At 41.9% G+C, this 20,147-nt stretch overlaps 1 protein-coding gene across 3 annotated transcripts in view; it reads left to right on the top strand.

The window, feature by feature from the left end:
* Positions 1–18,747, top strand: part of net1 (neuroepithelial cell transforming 1) — a 31,537-nt gene extending 12,790 nt beyond the window's left edge. The window contains exons 3-11 of one of the 3 annotated variants that reach the window (XM_036563779.1): positions 3,135–3,194; positions 14,404–14,679; positions 15,111–15,173; positions 15,335–15,431; positions 15,518–15,594; positions 15,683–15,940; positions 16,063–16,233; positions 16,478–16,664; positions 16,944–18,747. In XM_036563779.1, coding sequence (XP_036419672.1) covers positions 3,135–3,194; positions 14,404–14,679; positions 15,111–15,173; positions 15,335–15,431; positions 15,518–15,594; positions 15,683–15,940; positions 16,063–16,233; positions 16,478–16,664; positions 16,944–17,356 — 1,602 coding nt within the window. In that variant the 3' untranslated portion in view covers positions 17,357–18,747. Of the gene's footprint in view, positions 1–3,134; positions 3,195–11,396; positions 11,731–14,403; positions 14,680–15,110; positions 15,174–15,334; positions 15,432–15,517; positions 15,595–15,682; positions 15,941–16,062; positions 16,234–16,477; positions 16,665–16,943 lie in introns of those variants that run through there. The other 2 variants (XM_036563780.1, XM_036563781.1) reach the window with 2 other exon arrangements.
* Positions 18,748–20,147: the final 1,400 nt, after the last annotated feature.

The following is a 20,147-nucleotide window of genomic DNA, read 5'->3' as shown; positions in this document are numbered from 1 at the left end:
TTATCCATTTTATCAGATCCACATACCATCTAGGTGCACTTTGTTGTTCTACAAATACAAACTGTGGTCCATCTGTGTCTCTACATGCTTTGTTAGCCCCATTTCACCCAGTTACATGTCACCCACCACAGGACCACCACAGAGCAGGTATTACTAGGTGGTGGATCATTCTCAGCACTGCTGTGACACTGATGTGGTGGTGGTGGTGGTGGTGTGTTAGTGTGCGTTGTGCTGGTACGAGTGGATCAGACACAGCAGTGCTGCTGAAGTTTTAAACACTGTGTCCACTTACTATCCATTCTATTAGACACACCTGCCTTGTTGAACCACCTTGTAGATGTAAAGTAAGAGACAGTAGCTCATCTGTTGCCATGCAATTTTTGTTAGTAATCATCTAGTTCTTCATCATTGAAGAACAGGTAAACGGGGGCTAACAAAGTATGTATGGAAACAGATGGACTACAGTCTGTAATTGTAGAACTACAAAGTGCACCTGTATGGTAAGTGGAGCTGATAAAATGGACTGAGTGTAGAAACACGGTTTTAATATTATGGCTGATTTGTGTGTGTGTGTGTGTGTATGTGTGAGAAAAAGAATATGTATGCACACACACACAGAGTACTGTGAAAAAGCAGTGTGTTTTTGACAGTGTAGACACAAGGAGGTGTACATAGGAAGTGGCGATCATCGAGGTTGGAGTACTCCGCCCCTTGTGGAGCCAACAGAACACAAACGATGGGCAAGGTTTTTAAAATGGCCTCTATTTATAATAGATGTTGTCTCAAAAAGTGTCTACCAAATGTTTTCCACACTGATAGTTGGTAGGGTGTGCAAGAGATTTTAAAGAAATAAGTCAAAATACCTAGAACGCAATCTTTAAAATCATGAATATTTTCTTGTAGGACAGATGCTGCCGGACTTTGCTACCGGGGACTGGTTTCTGAACTTTTTTAAACTTTTTTAACTGCTCATAAGTTTTCATGTCTGTTATTGCTTGGCCTCATGAGAACAGTAAGGAGGAGTGACGGCCTGTCAGACTGGATTATTTCTGTACCCTGCTGCTGGAGTAAGGCAAAGAAAATGTCAACATTTATTGTTTTTGGATACAGGTTCTCTATTAAAGAGCACAATTTAGGCTGGAGTCTCTAGACAGCCTAAATATTTCTGTTTGTGCTTGTCACTGGCACTCCTGATGTGCCAGTTTAGTATCGTTTGTTTGGAAAATTCAGAATAAAGCAAACACTGGATTCGTTCACCTTCGGAAATATCTTCTCTCGTTCCTGTGAAAGTGCCTATCAGGCGTGTTGTGTATTCAGGGTGCAGAGCTCTCTGTGCTGTTATTGTGTTTTCCATTTGAGTCTGTTAGGCCAAAACAATGAACAGCCCCCTGAAAGAGGGAGTGGCTTTGTTGTTGTTTTCCCCTAGCTAGCTATTTTAAAACTGTTAAAATTAGACCTTTGGTCATAGTTCAGGAGACCTTCAGAGTAATGAATGAGGTAAAGTTGTTACTTATGTTGCAGTCACATTAATACCAAGTGATTGGTTCAGTGTTTAAACCGTTGTTTACACTGTATAGTTGAATGTAATTGTGAAAAAGAAATTTACAAAGCATGCTGATATGTTGGAAACCCCTTTTGTAAAACTCATTATAGTCTGGTTTATTACTTTCTCATCTCAAGCAGAGGGAAGCTACATGACTTAACATCTTAATTTCTTAGACTGAAAGAACGTCTTTTACAAAAATTTCTTGTCTTGGAATAAATATTGACTAGTTTCCCCTCTCACATTACTAGATCTTCCATGCTGTTAATTAAGCACCTGTGCATCTGATTGAGCTCCCAACCTCAAAGTTCGATTGTCAGAATTTGTCAGAAGGGGCAAATTAGGGAGAAAAATGTGTGAAAAGCCATGTAGTATACACACAGCTTTATCTACTTCTACAGAAGTGAATTATATCTGTGTTTTTCAGTTCCAGATTGCACTTTAGTTAAGCTTCTTCTATTCCATAAAAGTGCAAACAAGTCCTGTCTCGTTTCAGCTTGGTTTGTGTCACAAGATAACTGAGACGTAGGCTTTTGAATGCTATGCAATACATGTTTTTCCCTAATTCTGATATGTGTCCACCTATGGCAAGTAGGCAGGAGATTCTGTGAAATGCTTATGTTAAGTAGAAGATGCTCACTGTTTTGGAAATCTGTTGTGCCCATCTTAACCCTCTTGGAACCTGCTCTAGAATTAGCCCTTGTCTTTTGATCTTGTATTAATTGTTTGAAAGATACAAAAATATGTGATTGTATAGGCTTAACTATTTCTACTTTGCTCAAGATTTCACTAAATCACCTGTCTTTCTGTGTGTGTGTGTGTGTGTGTGTGTGTGTGTGTGTGTGTGTGTGTGTGTGTGTGTGTGTTACTGACTTCATTGCTCCCCTCAGCTGCCATCTGCTGCCTTTGTTTTCTGCTCATTTTGGCTCACACATGGCATTCTGTTAATAAAGTACTCACAAATGGACAATATAGTCCTTTGGGCCTCCTCATAAGACACTACAAATGTAGTGTTATGGGGCACTTTTCCCCCATTTGTGTGTCCTTAAAAGCTGAAGAAGAGCTTCTCCCTGCTTTGTGACTTTACAGAGCTGTAATTGGGCCACCACTTTAAACGTCCAGGCTGGTCTTGTATTTCTAGTTTTGCAGAGTGACTTCCTGTAGTGAAATGGACACACACACACACTGCAGGTAATGCTTTTCACCTGCCGAGCCTCAACACTTAAAGATTCACACAGTTGGATGCTAAAATCTCCTGGGGGTAATGATGTTCTTCCTGATTTTGATGGGACCTCCTTGGGGGCCATTGTAAACCACAGCTATGTCTGCTTTCAGTAGACACCCAGCCTGCAGGCCATGCAGTCTGAAGCAGCAGGAAGCAGAGAGTTTATTCAAGCTTATTTTCTTCTCGCAGTTTTATCCAGAAAGTGTGTATTAGAGAAATGCCATAAAGAAAAAATTTCTGTATGCTAGTTTGTTTGTTTGTGACAGCATTTAGGTTTAATGTTTTTATTTTTGAATTTTTAAATATGTTAATGTCGTTTTTTTTGTTTTGTTTTTAATTGTAATATATTTTTTTTTCTCTCCACAGAAACGTAAACGCAGAGAGAAAGACGATGATGCTGTCAGTCTTTGCAGCTTTGACTTTAAGGTGAGTGGCACATGAGGTCAGCTCGGAGATGACTCGATGAGATGTTTTTTAAATGAGCCCTAAAACAACTTATTGACTTCCCTACTCTCTAGAGCATGCTCAAAATGCAAGTCCATATCAAAAAGGCTTTCCTCTGTTCTATAAATATAAACCACTAAAAATAAAGTCGAAGAAAAAGGATAAAAACAACCTTGCAAGTTTCCCAGAAGCATCCTAGATCATCAGGAGATGATAGAGAAAGTATCACTGTGATTTACAGTAATCTTAACACTATTTTTGGCTAGCTGTTCTTAGGAGAGTCTGATAAAATCGTGTTTGTTTGCAAGAGCAAGCAATCAGAGCCAGCCATTATAAACTTCTGGAATTTAATCTCCATGTGTTTCCATAGTTAATCCCTACTGTGTTGTTCTGAAATGTAAACCTCGCATGATTAAACAAAAGCATTGCTCTTAGATTTAGAAAGTTCAGGATAGTGATACTGTAATGTAAGAAAACGTACCATTTGTAGACCTGTTTGTTTTGCAGTTCTGCAACTCTCTCTTTCCTGTGATCTTCTGTTTTCTTTTTTCACAATTTTTGGCATTGGATAATTCGTTCCCGTATACTCTTCCATGGAACTTTTCCTGTTGTGACAGTTCAAAAAGCAGCGCATGCCCGAAAGCTAGATTAACTAATTATAGAAATAATCATTAGTTGCAGCCCTGGTGTTATCCTGCTTCCAAAGGAGAAACCAATGTAACAGTAATGTAAACAAAAGCAAATTCAGGTTTCTTGTGAAACTGAACTAACTGTGCTAACTGGTTGGTGTTAATAACTGGATAACTGGATGGTGTTAGTCTGGAGCCTTACAATATCTTTACTGAAATGCTACCTCAATATGGCATTAATTTCACTACAGTGTACTGGGACTGGCCAATATTACGCTCTTTTGTCATTATCACGATAAAATTGTCACAATACTCTTTTCTGTTCGTATTGTGGATGTCGTCAGTACTTGAAAACGGACCAACTTGCGAAGAGAGCATAATTAATTCTGTTTAGCTAGATTTAGTGCATGGAAGTATGTGAGACTTTAAACAAATATCATGACACATTTTTTCGATATTCTTAATTCTGGCAGTACTGGGCCTTTTTTTTGAGTTCCAACCTATCAAACCTCAGAAAAACTAAAAATCATTATACATGTTGCGAAAATGTCTTCGGGTATTGCGATGAAATTTTACCTTGTTGCAAACCCTTATATTATACTCGACTTCACTGAAATGATCCTCTTTTCCACAAGACGTTCTATTTACCAACCTGTGCTCTTAGGCTAGTTAGTTAAAGCACTTACTGACTATCAGCAGGAGCAGAAAGTGTGTTGGAACTCAGGTGCTTTAGTATAGATTTTGTGTGTGCATTGTTGTCATGCTGCTGTGAGACACCACCTTTACTCACATATTGTGCTTTTGTAATGTGCTGTGACTTTTGTTGGTAGTTTTTTTCTATTTGCCTCCATTACTTGAAGTTCTGTCTGGGGCACATACTATCTCTGTCTTGAAACAGATAGACAGAATATATTTCCGCCATGCCTACAGAGTCAAATTTAATGAATGCCAAAATTAATGTGGATACTAACATTTATTCTTCACAATCACAAATCACAGTGACTGTTTATAATCAATGTAGTCTGCTTTGTCAAGCAATCATTGCAGCCCTAGATAACACTACACTTTGCATTTCTTCTCCGTTACATGCATGTTTTCAAATCTTTAATTTATCCTTTAACACTAAGTAAAGCAAAAAAAATATATACTACACTAAACTGTAAAACTTGTGGATTAGAAAACATTTGTCATTTCATTTCGGTGATTACTTCAGTGCCAGTCTTTTTTCCCCCTAAGTATTATTTTGCCCTGTTTGCGAATGTTTTTGTTCTATTAATAATGAAGAATGAAAACTGGAGCCAAATTCAACTTTTTATTCCTTCCTCTCAAATTCCTTTGTCTCTGTTCTGCCTTTGAAATCTATTTTGATAAATTACTCTGGATTAAACATTTCTGAGCTAAATTAATGAAATTTCTCTTTTGGAATCTGTCGAGTGCAGATGCGATTGTGGGGACACTTAAGCCACACTCTTGGCTGAAACCACTGAGTCCAAGTTGGTGTGAAATACACATATTTGTTCTTGTAGCTTCAGTCTTGTTGTTAAACATGTTTCACCAGGCCATGTTCTAGACTTCCATCTTTCACCCCACCCCCTGTTCAAACATACCAACACACACAGATGCGCAAGGCCTAATCTATGCATGACGTACGGGGGAAGGGGACCTCCAGGTGTTCTCCACCTCCCCTAGTATTGCCTTGTAACCCATAACAAGAGAACAGAAGTGTTGGTACCATGAACTTTAAAGGCCAGCAGAAGTGAGTAAACTGACACACACACACTTGTATTAAGTGACTATCACTAATGCCAGAAGCTGCTTCAGGACGGATAATCCTTTAAAAAACAAAGGTGCAAGTCAGTTTTCAAACACCCCTGATTTTCACACGTGTACAGGGAACAAGTAAATAGAGACAAGCCACGTCATCTCCCTCTGTAGACTCCTGATTCTAGAACTTCCTATTAGCATTTCCAGCTACAAACTACTCTGCTCGTGAAATGACATCCAATCTGAGGTATTTCAGTTGAATATTCTGAAACCATTCTGACAAAGTCCCAGTATGAACAGTCTGATTAATCAAAGATGATTCCACATAATGCATTATGTACTACAGTGTGCTAATCACTGCTAATTACAGTGTCACGGAAAATAATAGGAACTACCTTAATACTGTTATACTGTCTGTGTGTGTTAAGTAACAGTAGTATGAGCACATCATATAGTATACTGTCTGTTCCCGCCGTCTGCTGTGTCCAGTCAGCAAGGTGTATGTGTGTGGATATTAGTTACCTGTTCTGTTTGGTGGCAACCAGCTCTGTTTGAGGGTGTGCACTCATAGTCAACTGCACTTAAATAAACTATTGTGCAACAAGTGGGAGTTTGATTTCAAGTATTTTGTTTCAAGTGCCCTTCATTTGTTCTGTGCAAGATTGGCTGGTGTGATAAAAAGTAATAGAGGGGAAAATAAAAAAAATAATAATACCACACAACACCAGGTCCAGAGATGCTGTGTGTCCAGCTGAAATACTGCCAGAGGATTTTCTGCCCAGGCCCAACCTGACACACATAATTGCATTTTGAGTCCAAACTCAATCTTAAGTTTGACACGATTCTGTCTAAAACCAGCTTGACCTGAACCACATCATGTTTACCGTCCCGAACTGACCTGAGTACAACAGTAATGTCCGAAACAGACCCAAACCTGAATAAACCTTGCCAGGATAGCACAGGATACTGTGTAGGGATAGTAACAGTCATCATTAGAGTGCAGACAAGTAAAATGTAAAACAATATAGAATAATATGCTATAAAATAATCAGCTGTTCAAAGTTAAGCTTGAAGACTGCGTGAAAGAATTTGTCAAATAATGCTTTTAAACAGCATTTCAATCGTTTTCTAGTCTGGATAAACTTTCCTTGCTGCACTGTTCTCATGCCTCCACCTGCGTATTCCTAAAAGTTTATTTAATTGTGTAGAACACATTACATGTAAGATTTTGAACGTATAAAAATATTTTTGGCCGAACAAATGACTTATTCTTTTAGCGGTACTAAGCTGTAGTTTCCTGAATCTGTTCAGTGTTTGTTACATTTTCTCACAAGCATGTGTCTTGTGGACCTCAGTGTTAAGAGGGGTCTCCAGCATACCAGATGAAAATGTGATTTTAGGTAGTTGAAGCAGTGGAGAATAAAGTTAGGAGAAAACTAATGTAGGAGGAAATGCAGGGTATAATATGTTAAGTGTGAGGTGGGCTGTGAGAACCCAAACGTGAAATTTAAACCCAACCCGAGCCTGAAAATATTCGGGAAATGACGTCCAAACCCAGCATGAGCAGTCAGGTCCTGTCTTGTTCGGACAGATATTGCGAGCTCTGATTTTGTAGCATCTAGGCAGCTACACTCTTAAAAACATAGAACTGCCATACAAGAACCCCTTTCATTTCCCTAAATAACCATGTGTGAAGAAGAGATTTGTGATTTAGTATTTATTCACTTGTTTTTCTCGTCCCATTCAATAAGGTAATTGAAACTGGGCTCAGTATAGTTCTGTAAAGCTCTAGAGATAACCAGCCAAAGTTATACATGTGATTTGCTATTTGAAACATTGTGTTTCATATTTTTAGCTAGCATACTTCAGACAAACTTGCATTTTACTTGGTTTCATAAACTCCCAATAGAATCACCGCAAATGAGCTGTGAGTGTAAAGGATTTAAGGCTTAAATAACTTTCTCATAATAGAAAGTTCTTGTACCAATTTCACCAAGTTTACATAATGCGATCATTAAAAAGTTTGTTCACACACATCTCAGTTACAAAAGTAGTTCTCTACAGAACCAGCCATTGAACGGGAAACAAACATGGTTCTTCTGTGGCGTTGCTCAAAGAACCCTTTGTTTTTATCTAGCATGAAACAAAATGCCAGTGATAAAATAGCAGGATTTTCATTTGCCTCTGTAGGATGTTGTGCAGTGTTTCTGTTCTGCCCTTCATAGGAACTCATATTTTGTGTAATACCAGATCATGACTGTGATATCTGTATCATAAAGCGCATGATGGTGCACGTCTTTGTTAGAATTGTATTGCAGTGTATTTTCGCTTTCCTTATTTGTAACAGGATGAAGCAGATCAGAGTTACTCTCGGAAACTATGAAAGGGTGTGAACTGATTGAGCTACACAGAAGTGTCTATCTGTTTACAACATATTTGCAGTGGGTGGTATGCTAAATTCTTTAGGCCTTCATGGAATTGTTTGCTAAATAAAAATTAATTTATACAGTTTGCCTCAACCCCAAACGTAGCTGATTGGCACAAAAATTGTCGATTGCTGCTTCAGTAGAGGCTGACGACACCCAAAAAAGATTTTCTTAGCTACATTAACCTCGTAGCTCCAGAGCAAAACTAAAGAAGCAGACTTTAGACACCAATATTTGAAGTAAAGGGGATATTATATAAATGTAGTTTTTTTTCTGTGAGCCTTTCCTATAAGGTGTGCAGGAGAGGGAATAGATAGGAATCATTTCAGGTAAAAGGATGGATAAACAAGACTTCAGGAGAAAGGCAGGTGACCTACATTGAGATAGAAAAAATAGAAATAAATAGTAAACATAAGGCCTTTGCGCACACACTGTGCAGACTTGCTTAGTGTTCTCACACCTTTGTTAAAGAGGAGGTCATCTCTTCCGGTCTGTTCAAATAAAGAGTTTTATACGCACCATCATCTTTATCTGGAAGTACATCTTCTAAAATAAGGCAACCGTGGGATCACCACCTCCTCATGACCACTTCAGAAAGGGTTTCCATAGTTTACCTTTGCTCTGTTTGTTTAGTGTAAGTGTTTAGAGTGTGGAGTCCAAAGACAGTGAAGTAATGTCAGGGAGTAAAATGGACTTTTTGGATCATTAATGCAATGAATCATGTTTCTCAGGGGGTCTGTCATGATGCTTCAGCATCACTGCTAAACATGATCCTTTTGACATTCTTTTAAGTCCGTTATTGGGGCAATACATTGGTATTAGAGGTTCCTCTGGCCTGCAGTACCTCAGCTTTCATAAGAGGGCAGCAGTCAGCTCAGCTGAGGAGTGGCAACTGCAGAAATAGCTCTGCAGGCCTTATTCTGTAGAACTGTGTGGCTGAGTTGTCTGATAATAAGCATCAAAGCATGTTCGACAACCCTGTTCCTGGCAAGCTAGAGTGTAGTGACTCAAGTATGTGGGTGGGTGGGAGGTGTGCATTGTTTCATACCATTTCTCCAGCTGCCCAGGTGTCTGGGTGTTACCTTGCAGGAAGAAGAGCATGAGGTGTTGTGCAGGTTCAGCCATGTCCACCATCCAAAAGACTGCCAAACCCCTTGTCAAAACAGAAAGGACAATATGCCGTATCTTTCCATATTATAAGTGTGGAGGCTGCTGTGTTCTGTGGTTGACTTAAACACATACACACCAGAGCACGCCCAGTGAGAGTTTCATGTAGCTTGCAGAACCCATTTTAGCCATGATTACTTGATTAAACTTGATTTCAAAGGAACAAAACAATCTATTAGCCTCAACCTTAACTATTCATTTTCTTTCTCAGTGAATTTGGAATGATTAGTTGGTAATATGCCTGTCATAATCATGAAATCATAGTTGACTGTTAACTGACATTTAAATAATTGCGATTAACATTTGTCTTTTCTGTTCATTGTGTGCCACTGTTAAAGTACAAGCCTAAAGTGGCCATTTTGGCTGATTTAGTTATTTTGCCTCGTAGTTGTCAATGCTCAGTCGCTCCAAAACTGTTGAGACACACCTCAAGTCGAAATAAACAAACTTCTCACTGCTGCCTTTTAAAAACATTACAGCACCAGTCAGAACTTCTGTTGTTTTTGTGAGAACCATAACACGCCTTAATAAATACATTTTCTTTTATTTACATGCATTTGTCTCAGCCCAATTCTCATTCTATTTGTTCTGATGTGAACCTGTTGTGAAAACAAACAACTCCGGAAAGTAATAGCAGTCAGCACAAATAATTGTGATCAGGTGATTTGTGTATTGTGATGGGAGTAGTTGGCAATTGATTAAAATGTATAATTAAAATTCTACCTTAGAACTTTTACAGTAAATAGACTTTTTTTCCTGACACATTGTGCTTACATATATATATATATATATATATATATATATATATATATATATATATATATATATATATATAAAACTTAATTGCTCGATCAGCTTGCTACATTATGACCAAGTAAAAAGCAAAGCCTGCTCCCATTTTAACCCCAATACCACAAGGCAACTTCCCACGCAAACGCAGTGCTGCATATGTGCAGTTTCACACTTCACTATTGACATAGCAGGGTGAGCGGAGGGCCACTAAACTACTGTCCTCCATTTGCTTAGCACACACTCACAAGTCTTATTTACACCATTTTACACCTAGCTTACACATACAAAATGCTCAGCTCCATTTGCACAGCTGAAGTTTTTATTTAACTGTATGGGAAAGTAGCAGTAAATACTGTAGGCGTAGACTCTCACAGCATACAGCACACCCCAGGGGTCATTTTTATACTGCATACAAATGTAGATTAACTGGTTGTGCAGTTTTGGGTGCAGAATGTAGATGGATGCGGAAGGTTTCGTTCAGGTAGTTCTGTTTTTTGGTGTGGCCACGTTCAGTTTCTCACTTCTGTCTGCTGTGAAACTTTTTGTTACCTTTGGACCAAACTACCCCCACCTTTAATCAATACACTGAGACCAGTGGGGTGGAAGGATGGCTGGGTGGGTGGGTGCCTCAGCTCTTACTCCTTAAAACTTTGATTGATATTTCTATTGATCACCCCCCCCAGCTCCCCCTTGCCCCGCTTTGCCTGATGAGGGTGATAACGACTCTCTCCTTCATTAGGCAGATTTCAGAACACAAGGTACTGCACTTTGCACCTTCCATACAGCTTGTCAGTGGCTCTTGTCCCAATCCACATTTACCCTTATCGTGGACTTCTACTCCTCTACTTTAAGCTGTATCGCTTAGCTCATGTCTAGATGTCTATCTCTAGTCATGTTAAATTGGAAAAAGTGTTGCTTAAATGCTTTTGAAAGATGTAAAACCTTGACTTAAGGCCCAAACAAGGAATTACTGATAGTGTTACAACAGTAGTGTCAGCTGTATGGACAGAAAGCATGCACAGTGTAACAATTTATATATTAGTTGATGATGCTACTTGAAAACCTCTATCATTGCAATGAATTCTGATGCTTCCAAGTTAAAGAGCTGATGTAATTTAAAAAAACAGATTTTAGTTTAGATTCTGTCAGTATTGAACCTCTTTTTGCCTTAACTTCTTTAACCTTTATGAATGAATGGTCTATGTAAACTTCTCTGTGTACTCGCAAACTTGATCTTGCATCAATTCCTACTACATACTTTTCACTCTCTGTAAAATAGACACAGGGGTTTCTTGGCTATCCTCCTGTCTGGTTCAGGCCATTTTTCTTATCCCCACCCCTTTCTTTCTAAATTGGGTGGGGTTTTACAACTAGGCCCCTCCTTTCCCCAGCGCTGAGTATTTGAGTTCTCTGCCCTCCCACATCCACAGAACAAAGTTGGAGATTATCAGAGCACACCGTGTGTGCGTTTTTAGAAGTTAGACAGTGCCGCTCAGGCGGACAAAGAAGTTTTAGGGGTACAGAACTGTTGTTTTTTTTAACCCCTTTCCTCTGCTTAATTTTTTTTTCATTCGAATTTCTGAACTGTTTGTGGACTATCGCTAACTCTTGGGAATAGAACAACCTTACCAGTGGATTTTACTGAAAGAAATGGTGGCTTACGATGAACCTGGTGTGGTGCCTATCAAACGGACTCTACAGAACATAGACTACCAGAACCAGGCTTGTAAAGAACTTGAGGTGAGATTCAGATGCTTAAAGATGACATTATACCATATAACTCTGGCTGTATTTTCCCACTTTGTACATAGAGGAACACGTTTGTTCCCACTGTGTTATCAGTTGAGTCAGAACCTTGTCCTGGCTCTTATCTTCACCTTAACAACGCTGTTCTGTGAAGGCCATGCAGGTGTGTTTCTCTAAGGTGTGTGTTAGACAGAGTAAATGTGTACGTGTTACAAATCGTAGCCTCCGAAGGAGGTCAAAGGTCTGCTACCTGTGGCCACAGGACTAGCCGATTTTGACTTGTTGTCTAGATATAAGAGCATTTTGGACTGGCCTGCTTTAATGGTCAACCATGTGTAAATGAATGTGCCTGGACGGAGTGAATGAGTGACTGCAGACCTGAATCACAGGTAAAGCAGATCGGTGGACTGAGGTGCCCTCAGGGCTGCACACACTGGGATAAAAAGCATTCCAGCAGCTTCACAGCAATGACAGACTATGGCAGCCCACAACCCAGGTGTGCCCCCCACCCCTGCTCCACCCAGGCTTGCTGAGAACTGCAGCTATACTGTGAGGAAAGAGGATTTAGATAAAGAGCTGGTTTGCTAAGTTCTGTACTTTGGGTGCTTCTTCCCTTTTGTGGTTTCGGCTCCGGTGATTCAGAAGTGGAGAGAGAGAAGTGGTTGCTTTTCCAGGAAAGCTGAACGAGAAGTCAGGCAGAACTATGAATGAGTGAAGTAATTTAGGAACTGGTGTCCTCAGACTTTATTTTTAGTGGTTGCCTCATTCCGCAGCACACACTACGTTTTCTTCTCCTTTTTTTAAAGTTACCCAGCAGTTTCGCAATAATGCACTCAGCCTTTTTATTGATCAGTAGTTTGAACATTGGTGTGGTCTGCATTGCAAATCAATGGTTATTCAGCAGGGGAATAAATAGGGGACACCCAAATCCCCTCCCCACCCCCCTTCATCCCCAGCGAAGACCACAGTCAGACCAACAGTAGTGTAAACTGGTTCCTCAGGGGGGCTTCCTGGGGCCCGGGCCTGCTCTCCTGCGAGCTCCCTCACAGTCAGCAATGCCAGAAATAGCTGCTCCTATCTGTCTATCTGTCTGCCTACTTGTTTCCCTTTCCAAAAGCTAATATACAGTTGAGGGGGACATTTTGTTATTGGAGGGCCACTTAAAATGACAGGAAAAATGCTGTCGGCAGCTGAAACCTTGCCAAGGTTTATTTAAAGCCTCTGATCACTTCATCAGTTCATTCTTTTGCCTCATTAGCTCATGCGTTTAATTTTAGTTGTCAGCCTTTATCAACAAGTCAGCCTTCTTCTAATCCAATATAAAGGTTTTCCCCCCTTGGACCACCTGTGAAGATTCATATGTGATCTTTCAGCAGAAGAATAGCAGGGTGAATTATTTGGTCTGTTAGTCTGTCTGGTGGTCTCAGATAGCCAAGTTTGTCCTCAGTGGAGGTTCCGGCTAACGTAAACTAGTGGATCTACTGTGCAGCTGTTTGTACTGGTCAGAGCCTGAAAAGCAGGACTGTTCATCAGTCTCATTTTGGCAAGCTGAACACAGCCCCTATTACAGTGCTGTGGACAGGAAGCCAAGTGTCCATATTTAATAATGCATTTGAAATGGATTACGCACATAAACAGTTGTCAGTGTCATACCGTGAAGTTGTAGTGCAGTCTATTTTCCCGCATCAAGCTCCAGAGTGTTTTAAGACAGTGATTATAGTTTAAAGTAATCCTGCATGTCTGCTTTGACTTTTTCCTCCTCCCCTTGATGGTTTGTTGGGGTTGGCTCAAGTCCCAGTCATTATGGGGTTCAGGTGTGCTTCTCCCTCTCACGCAAAAGCCCTGTAGGGCCTGTCTCAACATGAGACTGTCAGCCTCACTCGAGGATTACAAGAGAAGCATGAAGGAAAAATGGAAGGGCAGTATGGAGGAGGTGGGGTGGGGGGTGGTTTAAGTACGCCTTGTTTACCAGGCTTGGGTCTGTTCCCTTGGTCTGGACTCAGGCATAGACATATGTATATCAACGATAGCCCTTCAACCTCTGTGGAAGTGAATTAAACAAGATAACAGAGGATTATAACGTTTTGCTATTGTCTCCCTTATGCTGCAAAGAAATTATGCGTTTGTGTCAGCACAACTGAGCAAGGGGTCTTGAGCATTCCACAGATGCCTACAGACCCCCTGATCTCTAGGGCTACAGGCAGAAAGGGCCCTTTGTGCATTTATTTTTTTTTCTTTCTTGCTGAGGGGTCTTCCACACGTGATGTACCCAACAGCTGCTGTCTCCAGGGATTCCAGCTTCTGCCTGCATGTCCACAGCCCAGGAAACGCCAGCCAGTCTGACCCCAAATCCACCCCTTTAGCACCTCTCTCCTTTCCTTTCCTCTCCTCCCTCCTTCCATCCATCTTTCCCCTAGGCGGTGGAGTCCAAGAGGAAAGTGTGTCCTATGACTGGTCATGCACCTCCTTGTTTTCATGTGAGATTAGTCAGCCGACCAGCTCCCGTGTCCTCTGGCTATTTCCAAGCTTCATTCTGATTGTGTCATAAGACGCAGTTTAGTTGTTAATTATGTTAAAGTAATTGTGGTCACTTGTGGTCATATAGGTAGATACAGATGGAATATTAATTTTGTTTTTTTTGGGTTTTTTTTTTTCTCCCTCTTAAAGGAACCCAGTACTAAGCGCGTGCGGCCACTGGGCCGAGTCACCTCGCTGGCGAACCTCATCTCCCCCGTGAAGAATGGGGCCGTCCGCCGCTTCGGCCAGACCCTCCAGGCCTCGTTTCGGGGCGACGGGCGGTCCCCAAGCGTGCCCCAGCACAAGGCCTGCAGCAAGGCAGCGGCACCCACACCCCCCAAGCGCCGTAACAGCACGCTGTGGTCCGAGACCCTAGACGTACACCAGAAAGGAACCTTCTCCACCAAGGAGATCAAGCGACAGGAGGTGAGTGTGGCTAAAGTTGGAGAAAAAGAACAGCACAGAACAACCCAGACTACGAAATCCCCCCTCCCAGCCAGACGCTACTGAATCAGGCCAAGAGACTTATTAAACCCTGAGGGCCTAGGGCTTGGACGCTTTCCTATTTTTTTTTTTTCTCTCTCGCTGGGGCTGGCTTTGTTTATTTGGTGTGCTCTGGCTGAGCAGAGTGGAATAGAGCATTGCAACTGAATTTTCATACCTCACAGCCAGACACTCTGAGCTAACAGAGGCCCACTGGTGTGACTCACAGACCTCCACTCTCTAGCCTCCTTAGACAGACATTACAGCAAACGCAAATGCGTTTGCTAAAGTGGTCTTTTTGGCTTGTTGATCATTTTGTTACTAACATACTAAATATCTGAAGTAACACGTCATGTTGTTTTCTGTTTATTCAGGCAATCTTTGAGCTCTCTCGGGGAGAGCAGGACCTGATTGAGGACCTCCAGCTCGCTCGCAAGGTTGGTATCTTTTTGGATTAGTGCTTACGAAAGTCAGTATGCAAACAGGTTGTGCAAGAGACTGGCTGTGCTCTCAAAAAGTCTAAACAGTTGCCTTTTCTAAGTTTAAGATTACAGTGGACTGTTATGAACCGATTGATTGATTGATTCTTTGTTTACAGGCATACCATGACCCAATGCTGAAACTGTCAATCATGTCCGAGGAGGAGCTAACGGCCATTTTTGGTGATCTGGACGCTTACATCCCACTTCATGAAGGTGAATATAACACTCCATTTCTCCTGTCCTTGTGTCTGTTTGTGTTTGTAACATTCAGTGACACTAACATCTCACCCTCCTGCCAGATCTGTTGGCTCAGTTGGCGAAGGCTACAGGCCCTGACGGCACAGTGGGAGAGATCGGCCAAATCGTAGTCAACTGGGTAAGAGCTACAAGTGCAGTTTCATTCCTCTCATTATGTAGTATTAAAAGTGAGATTTAAGTCACTGACACCCCCCATCTCTCCATAGCTGCCGAGACTGAACGCATATCGGGCGTACTGCAGCAACCAGCTGGCAGCCAAGGCCCTTCTAGACCAGAAGAAGCAGGACCCACGGGTGCAGGACTTCCTGCAGCGCTGCTTGGAGTCGCCCTTCAGCAGGAAACTGGACCTGTGGAGCTTCCTGGACATCCCCCGCTCGCGCCTGGTTAAATACCCACTCCTGCTGAGAGAGATTCTCAGACACACGCCGCCCGAACACCCGGACACCACCAGCCTTGAGCAAGCTGTGAGTAGAAATAGAGCAATACAGAGAGAGAGAGAGATACGCAAGCACATTTACAGAAGTTTTGCCTGTGGAGACATTAGGGAGTAGTTTCTAAATGGTCTTGTATGTTTACATCCTTGCAGGTCAGCATCATTCAGGGCGTGCTAGCAGATATTAATATGAAGAAGGGCGAGTCTGAGTGCCAGTACTACATTGATAAGCTGGAGTATCTGGATGACAGACAGAAAGACCCACGCATAGAGCAGTGCAAGAGCCTGCTATGTCATGGGGAACTGCGCAACAAGAGTGGAACGGTAAGTCTTGCACATACAGACACATCACTTTTTCTGCCTGTGTCCTCATGAGAATTATCGCAAATCATTAACCAGTCATGCAACACCCAATTCTAATCTTTCTAAACGATGACACAGTGACCCAGGAATTTCTGTAATGATTACAACATGGGAGGCAAAGAAAATACTTGGTTTCTGAGTGTCTACACAGTCTGCCCAACAGTCTTTAATCTCTCTAATCTGTCTTTTCTGCTCTGCTCTGCAGAAACTGCATGTGTTCCTTTTTACCGAAGTTCTGGTCGTAACTCGGCCTGTGACGCGGAACGACCGCCACTGTTTCCAAGTATATCGCCAGCCCATCCCCGTGCAGGACCTAGTGGTGGAGGACCTGCAGGACGGAGACGTGCGCATGGGCGGCTCCTTCAGAGGGGCCTTCAGCAATGCTGACAAAGGTGAGATGAACTTTTTCTCCTGCAGCCTTGCTGCATTCAGTGCTGTAACTGTATAACATAAGAGCTGTGGGCTCTCAGCACTTAGACGAAATATCAGAACCGATATATCACATTAGCCTAAGTGATTGACAGCACAGTTTGGTTATATAATGACATGAGAAGGACCCTAGTTATGTAAAGGACTTTGTCATGTTGGTTTTGGCTATTGCTTAATCTGCAGCGCCTCTTTTTTCGCATTCATTTATTTTAACACTGCTCATTATCTCTCTCCTCCTGCAGCCAAGAACATCTTCCGTGTTCGCTTTCAAGACCCAGCGCAGGGCCAGTCTCACACGCTTCAGGTCAATGACATTTTCCACAAGCAGCAGTGGCTCAACTGCCTGCGCAGCGCCATGTCTGTCATCCAGAGCGAAGCCCCGGCTACCAACACTGATGTCCGCTCCAAACGCCGCTCCTCCACAGCATCTGCCGTTGTCCATATGGAAGAGACTGATGAGAACCAGCCCCAAAGTGCAGCCACAGCGCCCAGCTCACCTGAGAGTGACGAACCCCCCAGTCCTACTCCCTCTGCCACCTCCACCCTCTCTACCTCTTCAACATCCTCCTCAACCTCCACATCCCCACCCCGCAAATCCAAAAAGGACAAGCGTGTGCTCTGTTCGCTGGGTAAAAGGAAGGAGACAATGGTTTAGTACTAACCAGAGGACTCTTCCAGGACTTAAGCTCATCCCTGGACAAGCCCAGGGTACAGCGGACTTGTATTTATGTGTGTGTTGGAACCAAGTGGTTCTGCAGCAGTGTTTTTGTGTTACTGTCCTTAATGGCAGCTATACCCCCTCCACTCCAACCCGTCCCACAAGGGAACGAATCCGTACCAGTGACATGCAGGACTCTCAAGACGGACTGCGTGTTGTGATCTCAAGGGATCGATCACAAGAAAAGATTCACATGCACATATTCTGTAAGAGACTGTGAGCGAGTGAGCGTGAGATCACACATCTCCTGTTTACTGTTAGTTAGGTATTATTTTTGATTTTGTTTGTAATTAAAGTTCTACCTTTTTTATATATATTTTCAATCAGAAATTTACTGTAGCTCTTTCATTTTCATTGAACCAGCACTGTTTAGCTTTCAGCTGAAAAAAATTGAGGATATTCAAGAAAAGCAATAAAGTATGAACACAGCAAAGAAATGAAGAAATTGGAACTCGGAAACGTCCGATATTGCCAAAAGTCTGATTCAGAGCTCTGTTGGAAGAGTCTTATTTCAGTACATTCCTATCAACCTTTGTTTCATCACCCAGACTCTTCAGCTGTATATGATTTATGACAGTTGGCATTAATTTAAATCCAATAGTTTTATTTTTTTTTTCTTTTCAAAAACCAAAAGAAATGGCAGTGAAATAGTCATGTAATTTACACTGTTGACAGATCAAAATATGTGGTATTTTATTTTACTCATGTAAAATTAAAACTGAGCCATGTTGGCTTTTTTATTACGAAAGCTGACTCCCCCCAACATGAAATGGTTTATTTTTCAATGTAGCATCTTGCATGGAGCTTTACTTGTGGAGTCCTGCCTGTGTGTGCAGAATGGACCATGGCATGTATATGCTTGTCTAAGCACAGGAGTTCACTTAAACAACAGTCACCGATTGCTGGCAAGGAACCTGTAAGTTGTATGAGGGCTTGAGAAATGTTGACGCAAGAATTGATGGAAACTTTGTATTGTATTAGATGAGAAGAGACTGACTTTGATTCAAGGCACTACACACAACCACAGCTGTTGGTCTGATTGTGTTTTTGTTGTAGTCTCTTGAGCAAAGTATGAAAGTTTGATGCGCTGGTGAAAAGCCTGCGAGTGTTGTTTTCAAAGAAAGATAAAAAGCATGTTACTAGAAAGGTGGAATTGTTGAAGGTTGAAGAACGTCACAAGAGCATGAAATCAGTTTGTATAAAAGACAAAGGAATATGTTGAACTTTGAAAGACTGCAGTGGGCTTGTAAATGTGTTTTGATGTAAAAAGAAAAAAGCAATAATTAATGGAACAATAAAGGTCTGTGTAAGATTTGCATCTGAAAATGGATTTTGTGTCTTTCCTTGTCCTTTTCCAAACCAGAATGTATGTCTGAATGGCTGCAAGGTTCCAGCCTCATGCCTTTCAAAGCAAAACAAGTAAAGGTTACCAAAGAAGGATACCCTCATTCCTTAAAAAACTGCATCTGTTTCAATTTCAAACGAAATCAAAAGCCAGTGAATCCAAGAAATACAGCCCATGAGTTGGCATGGTGCCCTGATTGTCAACAAGCTGAAACTGCATACAGCCTCTTGCTTAGTTTAAGCCACAATTAGCCACTCATTTAGCAACTTTAGTGCTTGTACAGGCTATGTGGTAGACCACTTCCATTACTCATCTATTTGTGTTTCCAGTGAATTCTTCAAACCCGTTTCACCAGCAACGAAGGAATAGCCCATCGTGGCAGGGCGCCTAAAACACCTTCCATTTTGCGCCCCCCCCCCAAACTTAGTTCACTTCCAGGACGGTCCAGAATGCCACTTGGCAGCTGTATAAAGAAAGCAGGTCTCCATTAAACAGATTCTTCCATCTATCTCTCGATCTCTCGTTCCAAGGCCTCGCTCTCTGACGCTATTTAGCTCAGCCTTAATCTTTCTGCAGCAGCCCCGGTGATGAACGGCCCGTCCGGAGCCACTTTACACATCCAGAAGCATGCTCCCGCTTTGTCTCACACCTGATGACCAATCATTGAGGCTTTGTTGGTTTACGCTCACAGTGAAGAATGCGACAGGCTTCGAGCAGATGAGCTCATGGGTTGGAGCGAGACTCTGAGGGCCTCACTCTAAACACTTTTACACGACTTGACCGGCCTCGCTCTAATTGGTTCCTGCATCGGATGGTAGCGCTGGTTTTTAGGGCCTCTGGTTTTTATATGGAAACTGCCTCATGTCTGCCTTCTAGCGATGAGGGAATTCTTTGACTGTTCATTTTTTGCCTACGGTGCCCGTCTGCTGTTGCCTATTTACATTAATGAAAGTCTAATGCATGCTGGCATGAGGGCTCCGGAGGTCAGCCGCTGGACACATGCTTGGCAGTGTAGTGACGTCTGTGCAATGTAAGCCTCGATTGTGGAGGAATACATTGTGGCGCATTATTGTGGTTTGCTGTGAGAGGAGAAACTAAGCATTTGTACTTTGGAAGTCAAAACCGAAGCCACTATCATTTTACAACAGAAAACAGATGATGCATGTACTGCGAAGTGTGGGTCTGACAGGGCGACCCTGTTATAAAAATAACCGTCGTCGATCAAAATCAAGCCATGTTTGTTTCTTATTTTGGTGACACTTGAAATGTAGAGTGATGAGCCATAATGGAACGTCCTGGAAAATCCTTTTAAAAAGCGATGAATCACTTAAAGGCAGGCCCAAGCATCTGCTGCTGTTTGCTTTACGCCCGTAGCGTCTCTAA

This window comes from Colossoma macropomum, unplaced genomic scaffold (genome assembly GCF_904425465.1).
Source record: "Colossoma macropomum unplaced genomic scaffold, Colossoma_macropomum, whole genome shotgun sequence".
In the NCBI taxonomy this organism is placed as follows: domain Eukaryota; kingdom Metazoa; phylum Chordata; class Actinopteri; order Characiformes; family Serrasalmidae; genus Colossoma; species Colossoma macropomum.
Note: the sequence above shows the minus strand (reverse complement) of the source record. Positions and strands in the feature narration are given on the sequence as shown.